Here is a 23741-nt window from a genome sequence, read left to right on the forward strand (position 1 = left end):
TGAAAGTTTTTACATTTATAATACCACAGCAATAAAGAGAACAAATGAAAAACCACCAGTAAATAGGAGGTCTCAAAAATTTGAAATATGGAAGGAGGACAGCTATTGTATCAGAGCAGAAGCAGACACCATTTATACTACTTGCATTAAGGACAAAAAGGAACCAGCTTGGCTCCAGACTCAGAAATGCTTAATACTGTGGAGGACAGGAGTGAGACATGAAGGGAAAGCAGTGAAATTAGTGGCCAGTCGTTTACGGGACGTTCCTCTCATTCCATACACACTTGCCCTCCTCTGCAACCCCTGTGCATTGTCAACCAGGGACTTACCCTCCAGCAGGAGATGGGAAATTTCTTCTCTGTAGAAATTGAATGGCCCCTAGAGACAGACCTGTATTTTGACTTTTGTGAATCCAACAGCAAAGCAGTTATCTTCTAGCTCCAATACATTTATAACAGGGCTTCAAAATTCATGAAATAAAAACATGAAATAGCTGTAGACAATTTATCAATTATAGTTAGATATTTCAACACTCTCAGGTAATTGATAGCACAAGTGGACAGAAAATGAGTATCAACTAACTCAACATTTATAGAATACTCCAACAACAGCATAATACACATTCTTTTCAAGTGCACATAATACGGGCTATAAAACAAGTTTCAAACGATTTAAAAGAATGGAAATCATACAATGTATATCTAGCACCAGAACAGAATTAAATTAGAAATTGCTAACAGAAAGATATCTGAAGAGTCACCAAACATTTGGAAATTAATGGCTCCTAAATGTGCCATGGGGTAAAGAGGAGGTAACAGTGAAAATCTGAAAATATTTTGAACTGAATGAATATATAAAAATTTGTGGGATGCAGCTAAAGCAGCATGGAATTTTATTAATAATTATCCCAATAAATTCAGCAACTTAGTTGAAATAGAAAAAGTCCTTGAAAGGTACAAACTACCCAAGGTCACTCAAGAAGAAAGAGAAAACCTGAATAGCCCTATTAAAAGATTTGTAGCTGACAACCTTCCCACAATAAAAAGTACAGGCCAGACGGCACAAGTGAATTCTACCATTTACGGAAGACATAGTAACAACTGTACACCAACTCTTCTAGGAATAAACATTTTCCAACTTATTTTACGAGTCAACATTACCTACATACCAAAGCCAGACAAAGACATCACAAGAAAAGAAAATCATAGATCAATAACTTTATGAACATAGATGCAAAAATTCTTTTAAAAAATAGCAAATTGAAACTTCTAATCTATAAAAGATGGTAATGCATCGTGCCCAAGTAGGATTTATCCTAGAAATGCAAGGTTGCCGTAGCATTCAAAATCAATGTATTTCATCATATTAACATACTAAAAAAGAAAAACCATATCTTTATAATGTAGAAAAAGCATTTGAAGAAATTCAACACGTTCATGATTTAAAACTCTCAATTAATTAGGAATTAAAGGAATCATCCTTAATCCAATAAAGGGCATTTATGGAAGAACATATATCTGACATCATATTTTATGGTGAAATAAAGAGCGGTTTCCTCCTAAGACTGGGAACAAGGCAAAGATGTCTACTCACCACTTGTAGTCAACGTTGTCCCAGATGTTTAGCCTGTGCAACAAGGCAATAAAAAGAAAAGACCCCCACCCTCCGCACACCTCGTGCTGCCATCCCAGTGTTACCAAATCAGGTCTGGATGCTTGCTGCTCAGAAATCAATACTCAAGAGAGACAAATGTTGGTAGAAAGGAAAGTTGCTTTTAATCAGAATGCTGGGGAGATGGTGGACTCCCCAAAAACCACCTCCCAAGATTCTGCTCAGCCATGAGAAGTTCTTAAAGGGAAAAGGTAAGTAATCTCAGTTAATCCTTGAGATAGGAGGTCAGAGGCATCGCCATCCCCCACTGCATGCAGGCTTGTCATGCAGGCTTGTTGACTTCTTGTGATCTTTCTTTCAATACTGTCTTGTTCACACAGTTCGTTCGCAAGATTACTGAAGGGGAAGCTAGGGAATAGATCGGGTCATCTGTTAATTACTTATTCTTCATTTCTACTTCTTTGATCTATGGCAAGAACCAACAGATTAGGCAAGGTATTATGTGATCAAAAGATTTGGAAGTGTGCTAGGGTCAGAGATGAGTAGAGCATGGGGGCACCTGGTTTAAGGTTAGTGACAAGATAAAAGGGGCCTCCGGCAGAGAGCTCTTTCCTGCAAAGAGCTTTTTCCTGCCAAAAGCTGCTTACAAATCCCCACTTGTCAGAACATCATTCTATTTTTATTGGATTATGGTCGAAGGTCTGTCTTCTGTAACTTCATGCTGACATAGGGCACCATATCCTTAGAGTGGAAGATGTCGACGTGGGTTCTGTAGTATCTCTTTGCTGACAATTGTAGTTGCTCATTTACATATACGGGCAGAACAAGCTACAATTATTTTGATGCCCACAAAGATATAGATTATTATGAGCAACAGTGTTAATCCCGTTCTCTTAAGGCCAAGTTCTTGAAACTGTGCTAGCCATAGATCTAGTACTTTTATATAAACAAGAGGCAGGGGATATGGAGGGGCCTTTGTACTTGGCAGGGGGTGGTGGTGGGGGTGGGTGCAGGGTTCTGCTCAGTTCCACCAGTGCGTGCTGCACGCCGGCAGGAGCTAGGTGAGGTTCTGGGCAAGCAGACAGTTAAGGGCCATGGCCTTGCTGGCTCCAAAAGAGGCACAGAGACCTAGACACAGGAAGGGAGAATGCATGTGTCAGTGGAGACAGAGATTGGAGTTATGCAGCTGTAAGCCAAGGAACACCAAGGATGGAGAGCCACCACCAGAAGCTGAGAGAAAGGCATGGAAGAGATTCTCCCCGATAGCCTTCAGAGACTGCATGGCCCTGCTGACCTCTTGATTTCAGACTTCTAGCCACCAGAACTGGAAGAATAATTCCTATTATTTTAAGCCACCCAGTTCGTGGTACTTTGTTACTGCAGCCCTGGGAAACGAATATACAGACCTTCAAAAGTGGCCCTGAGACAACTGACTTTTCCATTTGCAAAAAAAAATGAAAGTAGATCACTAATTTATACCATTAAAAAAAAAAATTCCAGACAGATTTAAAAATATAAACATGAAAAGCAGAACTTCAGTCTTTTGGAAGAATATCTTTGTAACCTCAGTCTAGAAAAGAATTTCTTAAACAAAGAGCAAAAAGACCTAAGAAAAGATTGTTATATTTGCATCAAAACTTAAAACTTCTATACAGTATAATATAGCATAAATAAAATTAAAAGATAAGCCACAGTCTAGGAGAAAGTATTTGTAACCTAATGTAGTCAACAAATGAATATACAAGTTATATAAACAAATCCTGGAAATGAAAGAACAGATGATCCAATTAAATACATATATATCTCCAAGCTCATGGTATTGTTGCCTATATTTCAATTATCTGAATGCTGCAGCACATGTTATTTTTCTATCTCTAAGATATAGAGACTCTTTTGAAAAACATAATTATAATACCAGAGAAACTAATAACCCCTGAATATCATGAAATATCTGTGGTCGTAGATACCACAGTCAACAGATGCCACAGCCAATGGTGGATACATAAACCTAGACATGTGATAAAATTGCACAGAACTAAATATACCTACACATAAGTGAGTACAAATAAAACTGAGAAATTCTGAACTAATTGGTGGATTATATCAATAATGTCATTATCCTGGCTGATATTTGTACTATAGTTTTACAAGATGTTACCACTGGGGGAAACTGGGTACAGGGTACCTGAGGTCTCTCTGTACTACTTCTTACAACTGCATCTTACAATCTACCATTATCTCAATAAAAATTTCAGTTAAAACCAAAAATTACATAGGTATTAAGTATGGGACAACTTATACATTTCATATTCATATTAAAATTATGAAATAAAAACTTTGAGTTATTAAGCAAATATATATATATATATACTTCCTACTACAATGCTGCATTCTAATAAGCAAACGTATCATGAAAAGTTTCTCTACATAGCATACTTATATATATTCTGCAAAAGAAAAGGCCTCCTTTTTAAACTTTTTTTGACACTGTAACATCTTCAAAATATTAATAAAGTTATCAAATATTAATTATTTGCTACTCAATGAAATGTCACTTCTAGGCAAAAGATTTCTCCTATATATTGGGTCCCCCACCTCAGCCCCAGGTTGTTTCTGCTATGCAATGACTCCAACAAGAGGGTGAAGGTTTCAGGATGTTGACAGGGGTTTCTTCTGAGTACTGTTTCTCTGCTGTTTACTGAAATCGAGATGCTGGTGAAAGGTTCCATTACACCTGTAGTGTTTCTCCCTAGTGTGTTCTCTGATGTGTTGTGAGGAGTGACTCTGATAGAAGGTTTTCCCACATTGGTTACATTCATGGGGTCTCTCCCCTGTGTGGGTTCTCTCATGTACTGTGAGGGATGACTTATGGTAGAAAGTTTTCCCACACTCATTACATTTATAAGGCTTCTCTCCTGTGTGTGTTCTCTGATGTTCCCTCAGTTTCGACTTCACAGAGAAGGATTTTCCACATTTGTGACACCCATAGGTTTTCTCTCCTGTGTGAGTTCTCTGGTGATTAATGAAGTTTGGCTTCTGGGAGAAAGTTTTCCCACATTCCTTACATTCATAGGGTTTCTCCCCACTATGTATTCCCTTATGTACTGTGAGAGCTGACCTAGCACTGAAGGCTTTCTGACATTCATTACACTCATAGGGTTTCTCCCCTCTGTGTGTTCGCTGATGTACACAGGGATCTGACTTCTCACAGAAATTTTTTCCACATTCATTACATTCATAGGGTTTCTCCCCTGTGTGTGTTCTCTGATGTACTGTGAGGCCTGACCTATACCCAAAGGTTTTCCCACATTTGGTGCACTCATAGCGTTTCTCCCCTCTGTGTATCCTCTGATGTAGGATGAGAGATGACTTATGGCTGAAGGTTTTCCCACATTCCCTACATTCATAGAGTTTTTCTCTTATATCTGTTTTCTGATATGTAGGAAGCTTTGGCTTCTTGTAAAATGCAGTAGCACACTGATTAATTTTATAGACTTCTTTCCCTATATGTGTTTCTTGATGCTGAATGAAATTTGGCTTCTTGCAGAATACTTCCCAATCTTCAAAACAGTTAAAGGTTTCCTCTCCTTTATAAATTCGCTGAAGGAGTGACTTCTTTCTGAAACTATTCACTTTCAATACACTCATAGTATCTCTTCTCCATGATAACTCCATGGTGCTTACTTAAATTTGACTTCTCACCAACAGACCACCTCCCACAGTCATTCAATTCATAGTGATTCTCCCTTGTATGAGTTCCCTGATGAACAGTAAATGTTGGTCTATCAGAAAAGGCTTTGACATGTTCATTACATCCATAGGGCTTCTCCCATGAGCTTGCTCTCTTATGGGTAATGAAAGTCGCCCCCTCATTGAAGGCTTTCCCACATTCATTATATTCAGAAGAAAGCTTCAGAATTTGAGTATCTTGATGCTGAAATATGTCATTTGGACTAATGGCTTTTCCAGTTCTATCATATTCTAAAGATTTCTCTCTAGAATGAGAATTCCTGTGCTTTGTACAGAGGAGTAATTTCCCATGTGTATTAAACTCATCAAGCTGCCTTACAAAGGAGTGTCTATTACTAATGATTAATTCTGAAAGAGAATCCAAATTCATTCCATATGAGTCATATTTACCAGGTATTTTTCTTGATAAAATAGAGTTTGTATCCAGAGAAAATGTTTTCCCTAATACACTATTTCTCTCTTTAGTCGGTGTTTTGTTGTTGACAATATCAACTTTCCACCAATGCTGGACTTCCTTTTCCTGGCTCTTCTCCATCAGGTCAACTATGCAGAAGTATAGAAATGAAAATAATTTACCATAGTTTATACATGTTAATATATTTCTTATGAAGAGAAGACATATTCATATGTCTTATTCTAGCCCAGTCATTTGCTATGAAAGTAATCTCAGGGGCATACTGCCTCGCTCCTCTAGGTTTGAAAAATAAATAAATAACTTGCAGTAGTGAAAAATGGGGAATCTGGCAACAAAACGCAATAATTTGACACTTCAAAAATGTTTATTGTGGTGATCATTTTGCAATATATACAAATATCAACTCATTACATTGTACACCTGACACTAAAATGTTGTATGCCAGTTATACCTCAATTTTTTTTAAATGTGACATTCAAAAATAGATAGAGAATTTGAAATAAACTCAAACAATAAATTTAAAATGTTTGAATGACTGCTTAATCTTGGGGTGGGGAACTGCACAGGTAATAGAATCAGCCCAACAACTCAACAAATATTAAGTAGAATCACAAGGAAAATTAATAGACAATGATAGTAAGGGGAGATATCAAAGGAACAATTAGACTTGGAACAATTAAATCAGGGCCTAGTCGTTATCGAAGCAAGAGCCTCACTAATATACATGCTTACAACCTCATCCTCCTCTTTTCTATTCCACATAACACCACCAAATTAAATTTCAGAAAGTACTCATTTTCATTAGAGTTAAAAGGAAAACTGTATTGCCTAGGCTATATTTGCATTCTTATGGGGATTCACAATGAATAGTAGTGCCTAAATGAAATATACATTTAGGCTATTCTTACAACAGGATCAGAGGCACATCTTTATTCATCTAGCATATCATCACCTAAAACTTACAGTCTGGGGACTTCCCTGGTGGCGTAGTGGGTAAGAATCTGCCCGCCAATGCAGGGGACACAGGTTTGAGCCCTGGTCCAGGAAGATCGCACGTGCTGCGGAGCAACTAAGCCCGTGTGCCACAACTACTGAGCCTATGCTCTAGAGCCTGCAAGCCACAACTACTGAAGCCTGCGTGCCACAACTACTGAAGCCCACACGCCTAGAGCCTGTGCTCCGCAACAAGAGAAGCCACCGCAATGAGAAGGCTGTGTGCCGCAACGAAGAGTAGCCCCCACTCGCCGCACCGAGAGAAAGCCCGCGTGCAGCAACGAAGACCCAATGCAGCCAAAAATAAATTAAATAAATAAATAAAATTTATTTTAAAAAAAACAAAACTTACAGTCAGAATTTCACTTATACAATCAATTATCCATTGTTATTAGAGTCTAGAGTGCTTCTCCCTATCTCTTTATACTCATCTTCTGATTTGTCTAATAATTATGGAAAGTCTTATGTCAATTTTCTGCCCTTTGCAATTAAAGGCAGAAAATAAAAATTCTAAATTCTCAACTATATTCAATGAAAGCTAAAGCAGGAAAGAAACAACAAATAAGGGGGACTTCCCTGGCGGCGCAGCGGTTAAGAATCCACCTGCCAATGCAGGGGACACGGGTTTGATCCCTCGTCCAGGAAGATCCCACGTGCCACGGAGCAGCTAAGCCCGTGCGCCACAACTACTGAGCCTGCACTCTAGAGCCCGTGAGCCACAACTACTGAGCCCACGAGCCACAACTACTGAAGCCTGCATGCCTAGAGCCTGTGCTCTGCAACAAGAGAAGCCCGCGCACTGCAATCAAGAGTAGCCCCTGCTAGCTGCGACTAGAGAAAGCCCACACGAAGCAGCGAAGACCCAACGCAGCCAAAAAAATAAATAAATAAAAAATTTAAAAGAAACAACAAATAAGGTCTCCAGACTTCTTTCATCCCTTCATTACAGTTGATGCAATACTTCAGAGAACTCAATAAGAAAACTGAAGGATGATATAATGGTGAGGATTTACTTCACTATTGCATTATCCTTCCAAGAAATTCCATCATCTATTTTCTTATATTTTAGTGTATTTTAGCACTATTGGACATAACTGATGAGTAATGTTGGAATAATTGCTAGGGGGATGAAGTAGCAAAACATTTCAAAATACATTAAAATAAGATCACAACAATCCCATATTTCTTAGATTTATAAATGGGACCAAGTCACCCATGTGGAAACTACAAGATAAAATGAGTTTTATTCCATTTTAAAATATAAGTAAATTTTCTCTTTGTTCATTCAAGTTAAAATTATATTTTAATTTATAAGAAATTATGAAAGTCATAAAACAACAACACTTGCAAATAATTAGAACTGCTTCAAAAAGAAATTCAAAAACAAAAATTGGGTGGCGCAGTGGTTAAGAATCTGCCTGCCAATGCAGGGGACACGGGTTCGAGCCCTGGTCTGGAAGATCCCACATGTCGCGGAGCAGCTGGGCCCGTGAGCCACAATTACTGAGCCTGCGCGTCTGGAGCCTGTGCTCCGCAACAAGAGAGGTCGCAATAGTGAGAGGCCCGCTCACCGCGATGAAGAGTGGCCCCCACTTGCCACAACTAGAGAAAGCCCTCGCACAGAAACGAAGACCCAGCACAGCCATAAATCAATCAATCAATCAATAAAATTTAAAAAAAACAAAAAAAACAAAAATTGGGTACACTGGATCCCTGATGGTATACCAAGGGTTAATATTCTATTTTGTTTAATATTTGAAGTATATCACTATTCCTTTCTACATTCCAATAATGGAATACAGTCTATTATTTCTTTTTATATTTCATATGTACTTTTCAAACACCATATACCTATATTTGTAAAAAATCCAAATTGACAATATCTGTCTTTTAACAAGAGGGTTTAGTCCTTTTGAATGTATTGTAATTACTAAAATATCTAGGATGGTTTCCTTCATTTCACTTACAGTTTCCACTTATTCTAATTTTTACTTGCTTTTCCCCTCTCTTTCATTGTTCTTTTTTGGTCTGATCTAACATATATATTTTTTTTCTTTTCTATTTTCTTCCCTTCAGAAGTTTAGAAGTTATACATTACTTTCTTCTAGCATTTACTCATTAAATTTTACCATTCATATTTAACTCAACAACACTTCTAAAAAATAAAAGGATTTTAGAACACCAGTCTGGTCAACTGATAAATTACTTACATGCTATTGTTTTTCAATATTTTATTTTTGTTGTTTTTATACTCAACAGAATAAACATTGCTACTACAGATCTTCCTTGCCTTACAATGAGGTTATGTCCCCATAAACCTATTGTAACTTGGCAATATCAAAAGTCAAAAATGCATATAATACCCCAAATCTACTGAACATCATAGCTTAGAATAGCCTATCTTAAACATTTACATTAGCCTAGAGTTGGGCAAAATCATCTAATGCAAAGCCTATTTTATAATAGTGTTGAATATCTCATGCAGTTCACTGAATACTGTACTAACAGTTTTATGGGTACAAGATGGTTGTAAGGTTGTTTACCCTCGTGGTCATGTGGCTGACTGGGAGCTACGGCTCACTGCCGCTACCCAGCATCACAAGAGAGTATCCTACCACACATCGCTGGCCCAGGGAAAAGATCAAAATTCAAAGTACAATTTCCAGTGAATGGGTATTGCTTTTGCACCAGTGAAGTCAAAAAATCATGAGTTGAATCACTGTAATTTGGGGATCATCTGTATTTTTTACAGATAATATTTGTATAAACTTCCCATATCTTTACTTGTTTCCTCCCAGAACTGCTTCTCCTCAAGTTCCCCTGTCTGAGTTAAAGGTACTACCAGGTGTCTAGTGCCTCAGGAAAAAAAACCTTTCAGTTTTTCTCTTGATTATTCTTTTTCTTGTACCCATAATCCAATCTAACAGGAAATCCTGTTTTGGCTACAACTTCAAAATACATCAAGAACCCAATCATGTCACTTTACTTTCTATTTCCAAGCCGGTATAAGGCACCACAATCCCTCACATGGAGAACTGCTAACTGCTCTCCTTGACTTTACTCGTCCCTCCTCCCCACCCCCTCTGTCAACACTTCCACTGTAGAGCAGCCAGGGGTATACATGAAGCAAATCAGAACATGTGCTCCTTTGCTCAAAACCTTCCAATGACTCCAACTCAATTAGAATTAAGGAGCTTTCGGGACTTGCCTAGTGGTCCAGTGGTAAAGAATCCGCCTTCCAATGCAGGGGATGCGGGTTCAATCCCTGGTCAGGGAACTAAGATCCCACATGCCGCGGGGCAACATGCCACAACGTGCCCGCGTGCCACAACTACTGAGCTCATGCGCCTCAACTAGAGCCTGCGTGCTGCAAACTACAGAGCCCATGCACTCTGGAACCTGCATGCCACAACTACAGAGCCCACGCGTCCTGGAGCCTGCAAGCCACAACTAGAGAAGAGTAAACCTGCTGCCACAACTAGAGAGAGGCCTGTGCACAACAACAAAGAGCCCACACACCACAATGAAAGATCCCACGTGCCTCAACAAAGATCCTGCGTGCCACAACGAAGACCTGATGCAGCAAAAAATAAATTAAATAAATAAATAAATAATAAATAAATCTTAAAAAAAAAAGAATTAAGGAGCTTTCAATAGCCAGTAAAGCCAAATAACCTGGCACCAACTACCTCTCTGACATCATCTCTAACTCTCTGATCTCTATTCATCCTGGCAAACGCTATCCTGTTCTGCAGACACTAAACACTCCGGCCTCAAGTTCATGGCACAGGGTATACCATCTGGCTGGAGTATTCAAAATCCACTGGCCCCCTCCATTCAGATCTGTGTTATAATAACACAGATATATATTATTATTATTAACACAGATATAATTATATATTATAATTATAATATTGACCTTAAAGAGGCTCTTTCCTGATCACTTTCATAAACAGCACCACATTTCATTCTCTTTTGCCACTAAAATGCAGTCATTATATTGTTAGCAGTTGCAACCCCAGCACACAGACAAACCTGGCATATGGTAGATGTCAAATTAATACTTAGTGAATTAATACATAATATATGATTAAAAGACGACAAATGAAATTGATGTAGAAAGAATAACAAATATCTAAAATGAGAGAGGCAAGGATTGGATTTTTGGAAGAAAACCTAAAAAGAAACCATTTAGCTCTTATCTGCCAGGGTGATATATGCATCTGAGGCATGAAGGCCAATTATTCTTGGTCACTTCCAAAGTTCTATTAACTCTAAAAAAAATTTCCTAAAAAATCTCAAACATGCCAACATCTGAACTAACTCCCTGGGATCCAGTTTCTCCCAGGTTACAGTAACGTCTATGCCCACTAACTCACCTGGGTGGCTCTGACTTTGGGACTCTTCCTCTAACATCCATGGCTCTTCTCCTTGCTCCAATTTGAAAATCACCTCTGGTTTGGTAACACAATACCCTGTGAATGGAAAATGACACAGGACTTGGACCAGGTGCCCTGAGGTTCAGGACCTTTAAAGGAGGACAAAGTTAGCCTGCATGAAAATAAATCCACTGGAACATTTCACTGGGGAAGAGAACCCAAGTGTTCTTTGTAGTGCCCAAAAGGGATCACCTTTGACTCCTGAATTTCAAATCTATAAATTATTAATCTCTACAAAGAAACCACCTATATCAGCAGCTAAAAAGGAAACAAATATTGTTTGGAGTTACAAATTATACAATCCCTACCCACTGAGATGAGGTGGCTATAGTTCTCCAGCATCACGTCCCTGTACAGGGTCCTCTGAGCAGGGTCCAGGTGCTGCCACTCCTCCTGGGTGAAGCCCATAGTCACATCCTCAAATGACACTGGCCCCTGAAACAGCACATCTGTGTTCTATCTACAGTGACCAGAACTGGAGAGCATGCAATATGTTGGGGATCTAACACCTGGTCATGTTCACAATTAATAGTTGAAGAGAAAATGCAATGTAGGATCCCTTCTATCAGTACTATATGTTGTGGGAAAATGAGGAATCATGGTATAAGGACTTGCCAGTGTATTAATTTCTTAATTCATACAAAAAGTATAGGAGTTCCTGCCAGTGTTCCAGGAACTGTCCCAATTTCTGGGAATACAAAGAAAAATAAAAGATTAATCCTGCTCTCAAGGAGTTTATAATCAGGTCAGAAAACATATTTAAACATAAATATCTGCAACAAATTTTATAGAAGCAATGCTAAAAAGTCTCTGAAAGGTAAATGGGTAGTTGCAAAGGGGGAAGAAACGTTAAGTTCTATTTTGTATTATCAGGTTGAGTTTTATTGAGGAGTAAAGTATTAAGTCTTGACACATGAATCACATATTCTTTATAAATATGGGCCAACGACATAAAAAAGGCATGGAAGCATTAAAAAATACTTGATAAGTTAATGGAACTATACAGTAGGAGAAAAGGGTTTGAGATGTATTAAGATAAAGCCTCACAGACATAATTAAGAGCAAGATTGTAAGCAAGATTACAAGTAATTGTGGATATGTCCTCCAGTCTAAGGGTTTCAAAACATTTGATCATTTACCCCTTATTTAAAGTTTGAGCACTCATCCAGCATTGCTATTTATATCTTTATATGTACATGAAATCTCATTCTTATTTTTAAAGCACAAATATCTGAACATCGATACGCTAATAATTCCTTCCCACATTCCAATAGCTTTTCTTGGGTACTCCCTGGGGCAGTGTTCTCAAAGTGTGGTCCATAAGTCAACAACATCAGCATCAGCTGGGAACTTGTTAGAAATGCAAAATTCTCGAGCCCCATTCCAGCCCCTATCCAGACACTTGGATAGCCAGTGTCCAAGATGATCATCACCTCCTCCCCCAGTGCCCTTGTACAATCCTCTCCCACATTAAATAGGGCTGACCTTTGTAACCAGTAGAATGTTGCAGAAATAACAGAGTATGACCAATGAGGCCAAGTCACAGAAGAACACTGGTGCTTCCACTTTGTTCCTTCATGGATCACTTTCTCTGGGTAAAGCCAGCTGCCATCTCATAAGGACACTCAAGCAGCCCTATGGTGAAGTCTACATGGGGAGGAAATGAGGCCTCCTGCCAAACATCAATACTAATTTGCTAGCCATGTGAGTGAGCCATCACAGAAGCAAATCCTCCAGCCCCATTCAAGCCTTCAGATGGCTGCAGCCTCATGAGACCCCTACATGAGGCAATAAATGTTTCTTGTTGCCTTTAAGCTGCTAAATATTGGGGTGCTTCCTTATGCAGCATTAGATTAAGGCATCTACAGAAACAGATACTCTGGGCATGGGACTTAGCGAACAGTGTTTTAATAAGCCCTCCAGGTATGAGACACCAAAGCTGAAAAACTAGTGATCTAGGGAAGTCAAAAACAAGGACACTAAAGGAATTTGAAGGCTCTGGCACCTACAGCTACAACAAACATTAAACACAGCCCAACTCCTAGCCAGAGTAACACAAATCCTCACACTAAAAATTTATTTACCTTAGTTCTATTACCAGATACAGGTCCAGCTCTCAAAAAACAATTGCAAGACATACCAAAAAGTAATAAAAAACACACGGAGAAGAGACAAAGTAATAATCAGAACCAGACTCAGATACAACACAAATGTTGGAATTATCAGACAGGGAGTTTAAAATAACTATAATTAACATGTTAAAGAGTTGAATGGAAAAAATTAGACAACATTCAACTATAAATGAGTCATATAAGCAGAAAAATAGAAATTCTAGAAAAAAATCAAAAGTAAATGCTCAAAGTCAAAACCACAGTAATAGAAACGAGGAATGCCTCTGATGGACTCATCATACAACAAGCCAAGGAAAGAACCAGTGAACTTGAAAAGAGGTCAACAAAAACTTCACAGACTGAAATGTGAAAAGAAAAAGAATGAAAAAAACAGAACATCCAAGAACTGTGGCACAACATTAAAAGGCATAATATATGCATAATTAGAATGCCAGAAGAAGAAGGAACAGAGCAGAAGAAATATCTGAAGTAGTAATAACCAAACATTCCAAAATTAATGACAAATCCAGGAAACTCAGAGAATACCAAGCAAGATAAATGCCCCCAAAACCACATCTCATCCTGTCATACTCAAACTGCAGAAAACCAAATACAAAAGATCTTGAAAAAAGCAAAGAAGGGGTGGGGGTGGTGTTGCGCCCCAGGGGTTGGTGGAATGTGAACCTTACCTACAAAGGAACAACGATAAGAATTACAACCGACTTCTCAGAATCCATGCAAGCAAGGAGAGAATGGAGTGAAATACCTAAAGTGTTGAAGGAAAAAAACCACCAACACAGAATTAATGAAAAGACACACTGAGGCATACATTTATATAATTCTGAATGACAAGGATAAACTCTTAAGAGCTTCTAGATGAAAGAACAGCTGACTCACAAAGTAAAGAAAAGCATCCTAGCTTCGGACTTCTCCTCTGCAGTGGTGAAAGCAAAAAGACAATGAGATTATGAGAAAAGAATTTCAATCCAGGAATATTATACATAAATAAATTGTCTTTCATATGACAGGCCCAAAACCAGATGTGTTCAAATGAGCAGGGCCTCGAGGAATAAATCACCCCTGTAATCTCTGCCGAGAAAACACTAAGGAGGTACTAATGAGCTACCAAGCAAGTCTCAAGCAAGGGGAAGGAGTGAGAAACAATAGAGCTTGTTACCGAAACATGGTTACAACTAGATGGATAATATTAACATGATTTGAAATGTATAACATAATATTAAAGAAGACCTCCTGAAACAGAAGAGACTCTCCATAAGAACAGAGCCAGTAATATACTGATAAATTATTAAAATGGAGCCTGGGTGTGGGGAGGAGTAATGGGTGGATTAAAACTTTCGAAGGTCATCTAAGAGGGGCTGGAGGAAGAGGAGTAGCAATCACTACACCATGGAGCAGCAGAAGAGCAACAAAGTAATCTGATATGCTAGTAGATATGGCTCAGTTATAATATTTAGGTGTGGGTTGGTAGCTATGAGAACTGAAAATCAGAAAACTACCAAATTAACAGAGAAGAAAAATGAAACAATGACAAATTTGAATATACCAGAAAAAGTAAAGATTCTAAAGAAGTATAATTAATAGTATAAATTATGATATATATTGCATTATGTTATACTCAAAAATAATATGTTGTAAACTAAGACAGATATATAAAACCAAATATATGAATTATCACAGAAAATGGGAATGGATATATTTCTTATGCAAGACTAACATGCCATATTAGTCTTAAAAAAAACCCCCAAATGTTGCCATTTGTTGTTTACAAAAAATAAACCTAAAACAAAGTGATAAAGAATGGTTAAAAAAAAGGAATGGACAAAATACTACCAGAAAAAGCAAATAAAAGGGAAGCAAGCATGGTCTTATTTATATCAGATTAAGGAGAATTTGCAGCCTTAAACTTCAATGGGGCAAAGGCAGATACCATGTAATGATAAATGGTAAAAATTAATCAAGGTTTAAGTCAAATCTGTATATATCCAAATAGATAAAAGAAAAACTGCTACAGTTACAAGATAAATTGGTTAAAGAAAACAAACCACAATCACAGTAAGAGGCAATATATCTCTATCAACAAGAAAGGACTATCAAATGGAGTTTGTTAAACTCACGTGTTCAGGTAATTACTAATGATAGTTAAAATTCAGTTATTTAGAAAAATGTCTTTCATAGAATATTTTAAATACATACTATCTCATACTCAGGACAAACCTATAACATAGATACTATTTTTCCCATTTAACAGATAAGAAAATTGAGGCAGAAAGAGGTTACCCAACTTCCCAAGGTTACCCTAAATTGGAACTAGGTCATCTGAAAATAAAGCACCACTTATATAATCGTTATGTTATGCTGTGCTTTCAGAGACAATATTGCTAAACCCTACAAATCAGAGGTTTTACAAGCTACTTTGTCTGATTATGACCTATAAAACCAAAAATTTTAAAACTCACTAAAAAGTCATTAACTCATATAAGTTATAAGACATTCTCCAAATTAAAAACTTTAGATCAAAGAAAAGTAACCAACATCCAAATTACTACTGTCCTGGAAAGAAACAAAGGGGGAAATTCATTACATGAAAACTTAAGACCTAAAACTAAAGCTGTCACAGAGAAAAATTGTCTTTATTTTTTAAATAAAGACTGAAAATAATTATGAACTTTATGTTTAGCTAAAAGAAATATGAAAAATAAAAAACAGATCAAAAAAGCATGAAAAAATAAGGATAAAATCTTAAGTGAATAAAATTAAAATAAAGCCAAAATAAATGAAGAAGACTAAATTAAACCCAAAGCTTTTTTTTTCAGTATGTCCCATACATAAAATGGGCAAAATTGGTGGGGGGAGGGGGGGGGGAAGAAAACTAACATAAAACTTTAAGACAATTTAATTTAGCAAACAATTTTTTTGGTTGTTGTGCTTAAAAATTTTTACAGGAGGGGGAGGAAATATACCAGATATAATGTTTTTAATTCAAAAGGGGAAAAAGGTATGTTCAAAATAAAAACTGTAAAGGGATATTACTTTTTATTACAAAGCTCCTCTAATCAAAACAAAAATACATCAGTGACAAGAAAAAGTCCCAGAATTGAGTCAAATATACGTACAGTGCCTACTTGTAAAAAAAAAAAATTACACCTCACACTATATAAAAATATGTATTTGAATGAATAAGTATAAAACACAAAACAAAAGACAAGGAAGCACCCAAGTAATAACATATTAAGTCTGTTACAAAAAAGTAGAAAATCTTAGATTGGATTAAAAAGATTGAGCTACATGGTGCTTACAAAGGAGACACCTAAAACAAAACGGCACATGAAAGTTCATTCATTCATTCACTTAGCGACTTTTCAATACTTATTATGCACTTAGACTACAACAGTGAAAAACAATGATGTCCCCCTCCAGTCTTCAGGAGAGTTATATTCATTCAGGAAGGGAAAAACAGACAATAAACAACATAGTAATAATGAAACTGTGGTGTCGGATGAGAAGAAGTGTTTTGGAAGAGTGTGTTGGAGAAGTGCCTTAATACACAATACATAGTGTATTAAAGTAAGGGGGATGGGAACACTGGGGGTTAGTGTAGCAATTTTAAGGTGGAAGTTTGTGTAGAGCAAAGCAAAATGTGAGAAACCCTTGGTGTGATTGTGCTTCGCCCTGGGACAAAAAGCACCTGCTCCCAGCTGGGGATAACAAATGACAAACTGGGAAGAAGCAACTACAACTTACATCATGTTCTAAAAAATAATTTCCCTAATATAAAAGAATTAAATCTATAATTTAAAACTTTCCATAAAGAAAATCCAGGCCCTATATAAATTCACTGGTGAATTTTTACAAACCACTAAGTAATAAATAACACCAATCTTCAACAAACACTTCCAGAGAATAGACAATGAGGAAATACTTAACATGTTTCTTTGAGGCCATATACAATTGATACAAAACATGACAAAAACATTATAAAAAAGGAAAATAAAAGTCTCTCTCATGAAGAAAGACAAAAATCCTAAACAACTTATCATGAAATACATTCAAAGATGACAGAATATCAAGGCCAAGTGGGAATTTTTCCTGGAAAAATAGTCTGGTTTAACACTTGAAAATCAAAACATTAATAGAATTATATCAATCAGTATGTTAATATCAATCCATTAAAAGAATAAAGGAGAAAACCATACAATCAACTCAATAATTAAATTCAACAACATTGGATGATAAAAACTTTCAGCAAACCAGGAGAATGAAACTTTCCCAAGAACGTCTACCAAAAATGTTACAGCAAGTATCATCCTAAATGATAAAATATCAAAAAGCTTCCCTTGAGACTGGAATGAAAACAAGTACATACTATTCTATTCCATGGTAGCTCCTAGCCACAGCAATAAAGAAAAAGAAATTAAAGTTTTAAATGGGACAAAAAGTAAGAAATATCCATATAACATAATTGTGTGGAAGGAAACTCCAAAATAATCTACAGATAAAATATTAGAGTTAATAAATGGTAAGGTCACTGAAAACAAGTTCAGTATACAAAAATTGACTATATATACTAGCAACGTCAAAATAGGGAGAAAATTTTTCAACTACCTAAGAATAAACCTAACAAAAGAAGTAAAAGATGTACACATGGAAATTATCAAACGTTCCTGAGAAAAATTAAAGGAGACCTAAGTAAATGAAGAGAAATGCCATGTTCATGAGTTGAAAATTCAAGCCAGTATTAATATAACCTAACTCCCAAATCAATCTATAGATCCAGTGCAATACCAAATTCCAGCAGATTCCCAGGGCAGGGTGTTGACAAGATGATTTTAAAGTTTATACAGAAATACAAAGGACTGGAACTTCCCTGGGGGCGCAGTGGGTAAGACTCTGCACTCCCAATGCCGGGGGCCTGGGTTCAATCCCTGGTCAGGGAACTAGATCCCACATGCACGCCACAACTAAGAGTTCGCATGCCACAACTAAGGAGACCATGTGCCACAATTAAGGAGGTGGCGAGCCGCAACTAAGGAGCCCTGGAGCCGCAACTAAGGAGGCTGCCTGCTGCAACTAAGGAGCTCGCGTGCCGCAACTAAGGAGATGGCGAGCCGCAACTAAGGAGCTCGCCTGCCACAACTAAGACCCAGCGCAACCAAATTAATTAATTAATTAATTTTTTTAAAAAAAGAAATACAAAGGACTTAAAGTAGTTACGGTAAATCTTGAAGAACAAAAGTGGACAACTTATATCCACAGATATGAATACTTTTTATAACGCTAAATAATAAGGCAGGGCAGTACTGGCATAGGGTAGACAAAGAGGCAACTGTAACAGAAATAAGAATCCAAAAAGAGATACACACATATGGTCACCTGATTTCTAACAGACACCACTGCAATTCTGTGGGGAAAGGAAGGTCTTTTCAATAAATGGTACTGTGGGAACTGACTAGCCATAGCTCAAAAAAAGATATATACATGTTTATGTATATGTATCTAATAATTCAAAATAGATCATAGACATAAATGTGAAAGCTAAAACAATTCAAATTTTTAGACGAGAATATAAGAGAATTCCTTTATGACTTTGGGATGGGCAAAAATGTTTTTAAACAGGACACAAAGCACTAACCATTAAAGAAAATATTGATAAACTGGACTTAATTAAAATTCAGAACAAGTCTCAAACTTAAAGAAGATATCTGTAGTACACATATCTGACAAAGGACTCATATCTAGAACATATAAACATCCAAGTTAATACAGCACAGAAAAACTATCAATTTTTTTAACAAACAAAACGAATACATGCTTTAAAGAAAAAGACATCAAAATGGTTAGAAAACATGAAAAGATCCTCAGCATGATCAGCAATCTGAGAAATGCAAATTAAAACCACAGTGAGATACCACTACACTCACCCACCAAATACTAAAAAAGAAAAAAGAAAAAGAAAACCTCACAAACAATACCAAATGCTAACAAGGCGATGGCACAAGAGAACCTCTCACATACCGCTGGCGGGAGTGTCAAGCAGTACAACTACTTTGTAAAGTCCGTTTGGCTGAATCTATCAAAGTTAAACATATGTATGTGTGCTATGAGCCATCAATTCCACTCCTAGGTTTCTATCCCTCAGATTCAAGTGCACATGTGTACAAAAGCCAGAATTGTAAACAACCCAAATATCCTTTCAGAGCACAACAGATAAACTGGTATATTCATACCATGGGGAAAATACCAAACTACTACTTCACATGGATGACCTCAAACATAATGTTGAGTAAAAGAAGTCAGACATAACAGATTATATATTACATGATTCTATTTGAAGTTTAAAATGAGACAAAACTAATATATGATAACAGAAGTCAAAATAATAATTACCTTTGACTGAGTCGGCAAGTACAGTCTTGGAAAGAACAGAAGCCTTCTGCGGTACAGAAAATGCCCTTTATCTTGAGCTGGGTGATAGCTATCCAGCTGCAGCGCGTATGAAAAATTCATCAAGTTGTACCCCAAGGATTTGTGTGCACTTTATTTCAATTTCAAAAAAAGAAAGAAATATTAACAACTTGAATGTAACAAGATTTGATCACTGACTGGATGTGCGGGTAGCAGGTAAAGGACAGCACTTAGAAATAGATACTGGGTTTTTCACCCGGATGATGGGTTTGCTGGTGATAACATTTGATGGGAAATAAAGGAGAAAGTGGGGGGAGCTGTTAATAACAACTTTCCTTTTGGATTGTAGAGTTTGATGGGCCTTTAGAAGAGCTACACAGAGATGTCCAGCAGAGAGTTGGCAATTCGGGTCTAAGGTAGGGGAGAGGTCTGGGCTGGAGAGCCAGAAAAGCATCCCAGCAAATGATGCATCCCCAGACAGGAAAACAGATCACTCAGAAAGACCAGGAGAGTGAGGACAATAGGGGACCAATAATGGACACCTTGGGAGAAGCAGTAATAAGAGGCAAGAAGAGGAAGAAGACTCCATGGAGAAAATAGAAAAATAATCACAGAGGAAGAGACCAGAAACCAATCAACATTTTCTAGGAGGGACTGAACATGAGTGTCAACAGGATAGAATGCTCAATTAAGGCAAATACTATAGGATCAATGACATTTGTCATAATAAGGTCACTGGTGTCCCTTACCAGACAGATCCAACAAGTGATGCAGTTTGAAACGTAAAAGGGCACTGGGGAAGTGTGTGCCAGAAAATACAACTTTAACCTATCTGCTGCACAATCTATACATAATATTAGAGAAGATTATCTGAAGGTGACATAATCCATTCTTTCTTGCAGATATCCCTGGTTCTATGCCCGGATCAAGCGGGACCATGAGAAAGAGGTCTACAAGACCACGGTGAGCAGCCCCTGGAAACCTCAACTGACTGAGTTCTCCTTTGGCACAAAGTGTCCTGCTTCCCCTGCGGAGCAATTACAGGCAGCTGGCTGCACCCATTTCCCATAGTCACTGAAAGATTATTTACTATGATACCTACAGGAAGATTAGGAAAGGAACATCTTCTTTAGAATTCTTAATGCCTCATGAGGAATTCACATGATGATTTCTTTAAAGGCCAATGCAAATCATGTAACAAAGAACATCTGCATTTTTGCTGTGACTATCAGAAAAATCAGACAAATTTGGTCAACGATAGCACAGAATAGTCTAGTAATAGCATAGAACTTGCATATATCTGCATAGTACTTCATCCTGATACTGATGTGTTCCTGCATATTATCCCTGAAGTTGACTTTCATCTATTTCTATATTTCCATTCTAATCTACTAACCCTAAAAAGTCTCATGTAAGACACTGTCAACAAAGGAGGGAAAAAATAAACAAACCACCTGAGATCTGTTCATTTTCTGTGGATTGAGGAAACACGTAGAGAACTACAAAGTTGGGCTGGAGGAAGAAAGAATAGAACACAAGAGATCTGATCTGCCTTGCATCTCCTGGATTCTCCTGCCTATAAGCTCCACACACTAGCGGGATAAAATGTCCTCCTGTAGAACATCTTTTGGTCCTGAACTACTTTGGCAGTAGTTTCTCACTCTTTTAATAGAAACTGGGTTTGACTTAACTATGTTGGAAAATCTATCTATTGGCTAGGTTGCTACGAATGGGATGACCTGGTCATTCATCCTCTTGGGCTCAGTGGTTTTCATCTTTCATCCTAGGCAGAAACAAGTAGTCCAGGAAGCTCTTTCCTTCACTACTTCCTGTGTCTGTGAAGTCAGGCTGGAGGAAGCACCCACGTCTCTCAATGTCACATGTGATAAAGGGCATAGGGTGAGGCCCCCTCAGGCACTGGAAAGAATAGAGAATCTGAAAGAAGTCACAGGCTGTCAGGAAGGTCTGAGATAAGTTTTCTTAGTGGTAGGTAGTATTTCTTTCCCCCAGACTACGCTCTCTCAGAAGTATAATTTCCTGGGCAGACTTGCCCCTTGCCTTAGCCCAGCTCCCTCTCCTGAAACCTGGCTCACACCTCACGTTCTCACAGTCTGACGGGTGGCTTGTGGAGCACAAGGATCACATAGTGCAATCAGCTGTGCAAATCTAGGGCCTGCTCTTTCTTGGCCTTGATCCTCCTCTGTTCTGCAGCCCTGGTGGAAGGTCTCCACTCATATGAGCCATCTTCCAGGTGGGATTCCTCTTTACCTCACAAGATCGTCTTTGTTCCTAGGAATCAGGACCTGAACCTAAGGGACAAAATCATTTTAATTGGAACCTATATGAGCGCCCCAAATCTTGGAACACCCTATGCCCCCAAATCTTGGGTGGGTCCTTCAGTAAACTCAAATCAGAACCACCGAAAACACACAGGCTGGACAGCTCATACCAGCCCCAGAACTAACCATTATGAACTATGATCCCAGACCCCCGAAGAGACACCAAGAATCCCAGAAATACAAGTGCCCCATGAGAAAAGAGTCCACGTTATACTTGACAGCGATGTCCTTTGGCTCAGTGCAGGGACAGGCACAAAGTTTAGGCAGAACTGTTTTTTAGGGAGGAAGCAGATGTGGATGTGCCTCCTCCGCCGGCTCTGCGGTCTTGCACTCGCTAGCCACTCTGAGTCAGTTTCCGGGCCTAATACAGTGGGAGGGCGAGGACTCCCTGCCGTCCTCACCGAGTGCGCGGCGGCCTCACAACAGTGGCCGCCAACACTACAGCGGCCTCTCTGGGGACCCGCAGGCGCCGGTAAGCGCACAAGGACCAGATTCGAACAAGCCACCGCAGCAGCTGCCGCTGGCCGGGATAGGGGCCTGAACCCCGCCCCTCCCTCAAGCTCTGCCGCTTTTCTCACCGGCTAAGCCCCAACCGCGCTCCAGTGCCCGCCGCACCCCGACTGAGGCTGCGCGCGGGGCGGCGCATGCGCCAGAGCGCGTGTCGACCCTGAAGGTGTTACCCCCGACCGGCCTCGCGGCTGGAGTCCCGCCCCGGAGCTGGGGGTGGGACCTGAGCCACTTTGATCGCAGCCAGGGAGCGGGTGTGAGGCGGTTGCTGCGCTAGCCCAGCCGCTAACGCGGGTGGAAGAGAAGACCAGAGAAGAGACACGCAGTGCAAACTTTGAAAACAAACCTGGTGGTAGCAGGGCTTCTCCCAGGAAGGCACAGCAGCCCAGTGCTGGTGGTGTTGGCGGTAGTAGTAATCGTGATAAACTGTGATGATGCCAGCTTCTCAAAATTACTTGTGAGAAATGGAATATTGCCTGCCATGTCAGTAAACAAAGGGTGTCATAGTCATCAACGGTCATAGTCATCAACGATTGCAGCCACCTCCGAGGGTGAGCCGGTGAGCCCTGAGGGAACTTAGAAAGGAAACGAAGAATACCTGCCATCTAGCAGCCATCTGATTGCAGCCACTCCCCACAGTGAGACCTGAGGAAACTCGGGATGAGAAAACACAGGATACTGGCCCCAGATCGCTGAGGTGCGTATCAAAGGAATGGTTTCAGTGAGCCCAGACTCTTGCATCTTCCCATATGTAGAAAAGCGCTAAATTCCTTAACTTGAGATACCTAGGTTTTTTTTGTTTTTTATTAACGGTAATCTTTTGTTCCGACTACCTGCCCTTTGAGGCAAAACTCCTATATATCCTGGCTTCCCCCTTGCCTCCTCAGAGCAGTTTTCTCAGGGTTACTTGAGATGCTGCCTCCCCGGCTTGAAGTCCTAAGAATGTCAGCCTCATAAAACATAACTCCCAACTTTTAGGTTGTGCATTCTTTTTCAGTTGGCATTTGCAATACACAAAATTGTTAGATGAGTAAAAATACAAACTGAAAAAAACAGGTTATCACACACAGCCTCATCTCCCTTAGATAACATGCACAACTACTTGACGTTTTACACAAATGGGATATTCAAGCCATAACTATTTCAGTAAACG

The 23741-nt window shown here is 38.7% G+C and overlaps 2 protein-coding genes across 11 annotated transcripts in view; one reads left to right on the top strand and one right to left on the bottom strand.

Moving 5' to 3' along the window:
- ZNF239 (zinc finger protein 239) overlaps positions 1–21203 on the top strand; it is a 39635-nt gene extending 18432 nt beyond the window's left edge. The window contains exon 4 of the transcript XR_014230941.1: positions 20645–21203. The gene's annotated coding sequence lies outside the window, so the exon portion shown is untranslated. The remainder of the gene's footprint in view (positions 1–20644) is intronic.
- On the bottom strand, positions 1751–23193 carry LOC309604661 (putative zinc finger protein 487; the record flags this gene model as incomplete). 10 transcript variants are annotated; one of them, XM_082339599.1, is made up of 7 exons in its annotated part: positions 1751–2019; positions 5752–5904; positions 11149–11244; positions 11517–11643; positions 19725–19872; positions 22011–22051; positions 22208–22927. In XM_082339599.1, 7 exons carry the CDS (start codon positions 22208–22210, stop codon positions 1934–1936), a joined length of 654 nt encoding a protein of 217 aa, XP_082195725.1. In that variant the 3' UTR covers positions 1751–1933. The 10 variants fall into 10 exon arrangements, with proteins under 10 accessions (XP_082195725.1, XP_082195718.1, XP_082195721.1 ...); XM_082339592.1 differs by having other exon boundaries at positions 1751–2077; XM_082339595.1 differs by having other exon boundaries at positions 1751–5904; positions 22660–22927.
- Between the last annotated feature and the right edge of the window lie 548 nt (positions 23194–23741).

This window comes from Balaenoptera borealis, assembly GCF_965194805.1.
Source record: "Balaenoptera borealis genome assembly, chromosome: 10".
In the NCBI taxonomy this organism is placed as follows: domain Eukaryota; kingdom Metazoa; phylum Chordata; class Mammalia; order Artiodactyla; family Balaenopteridae; genus Balaenoptera; species Balaenoptera borealis.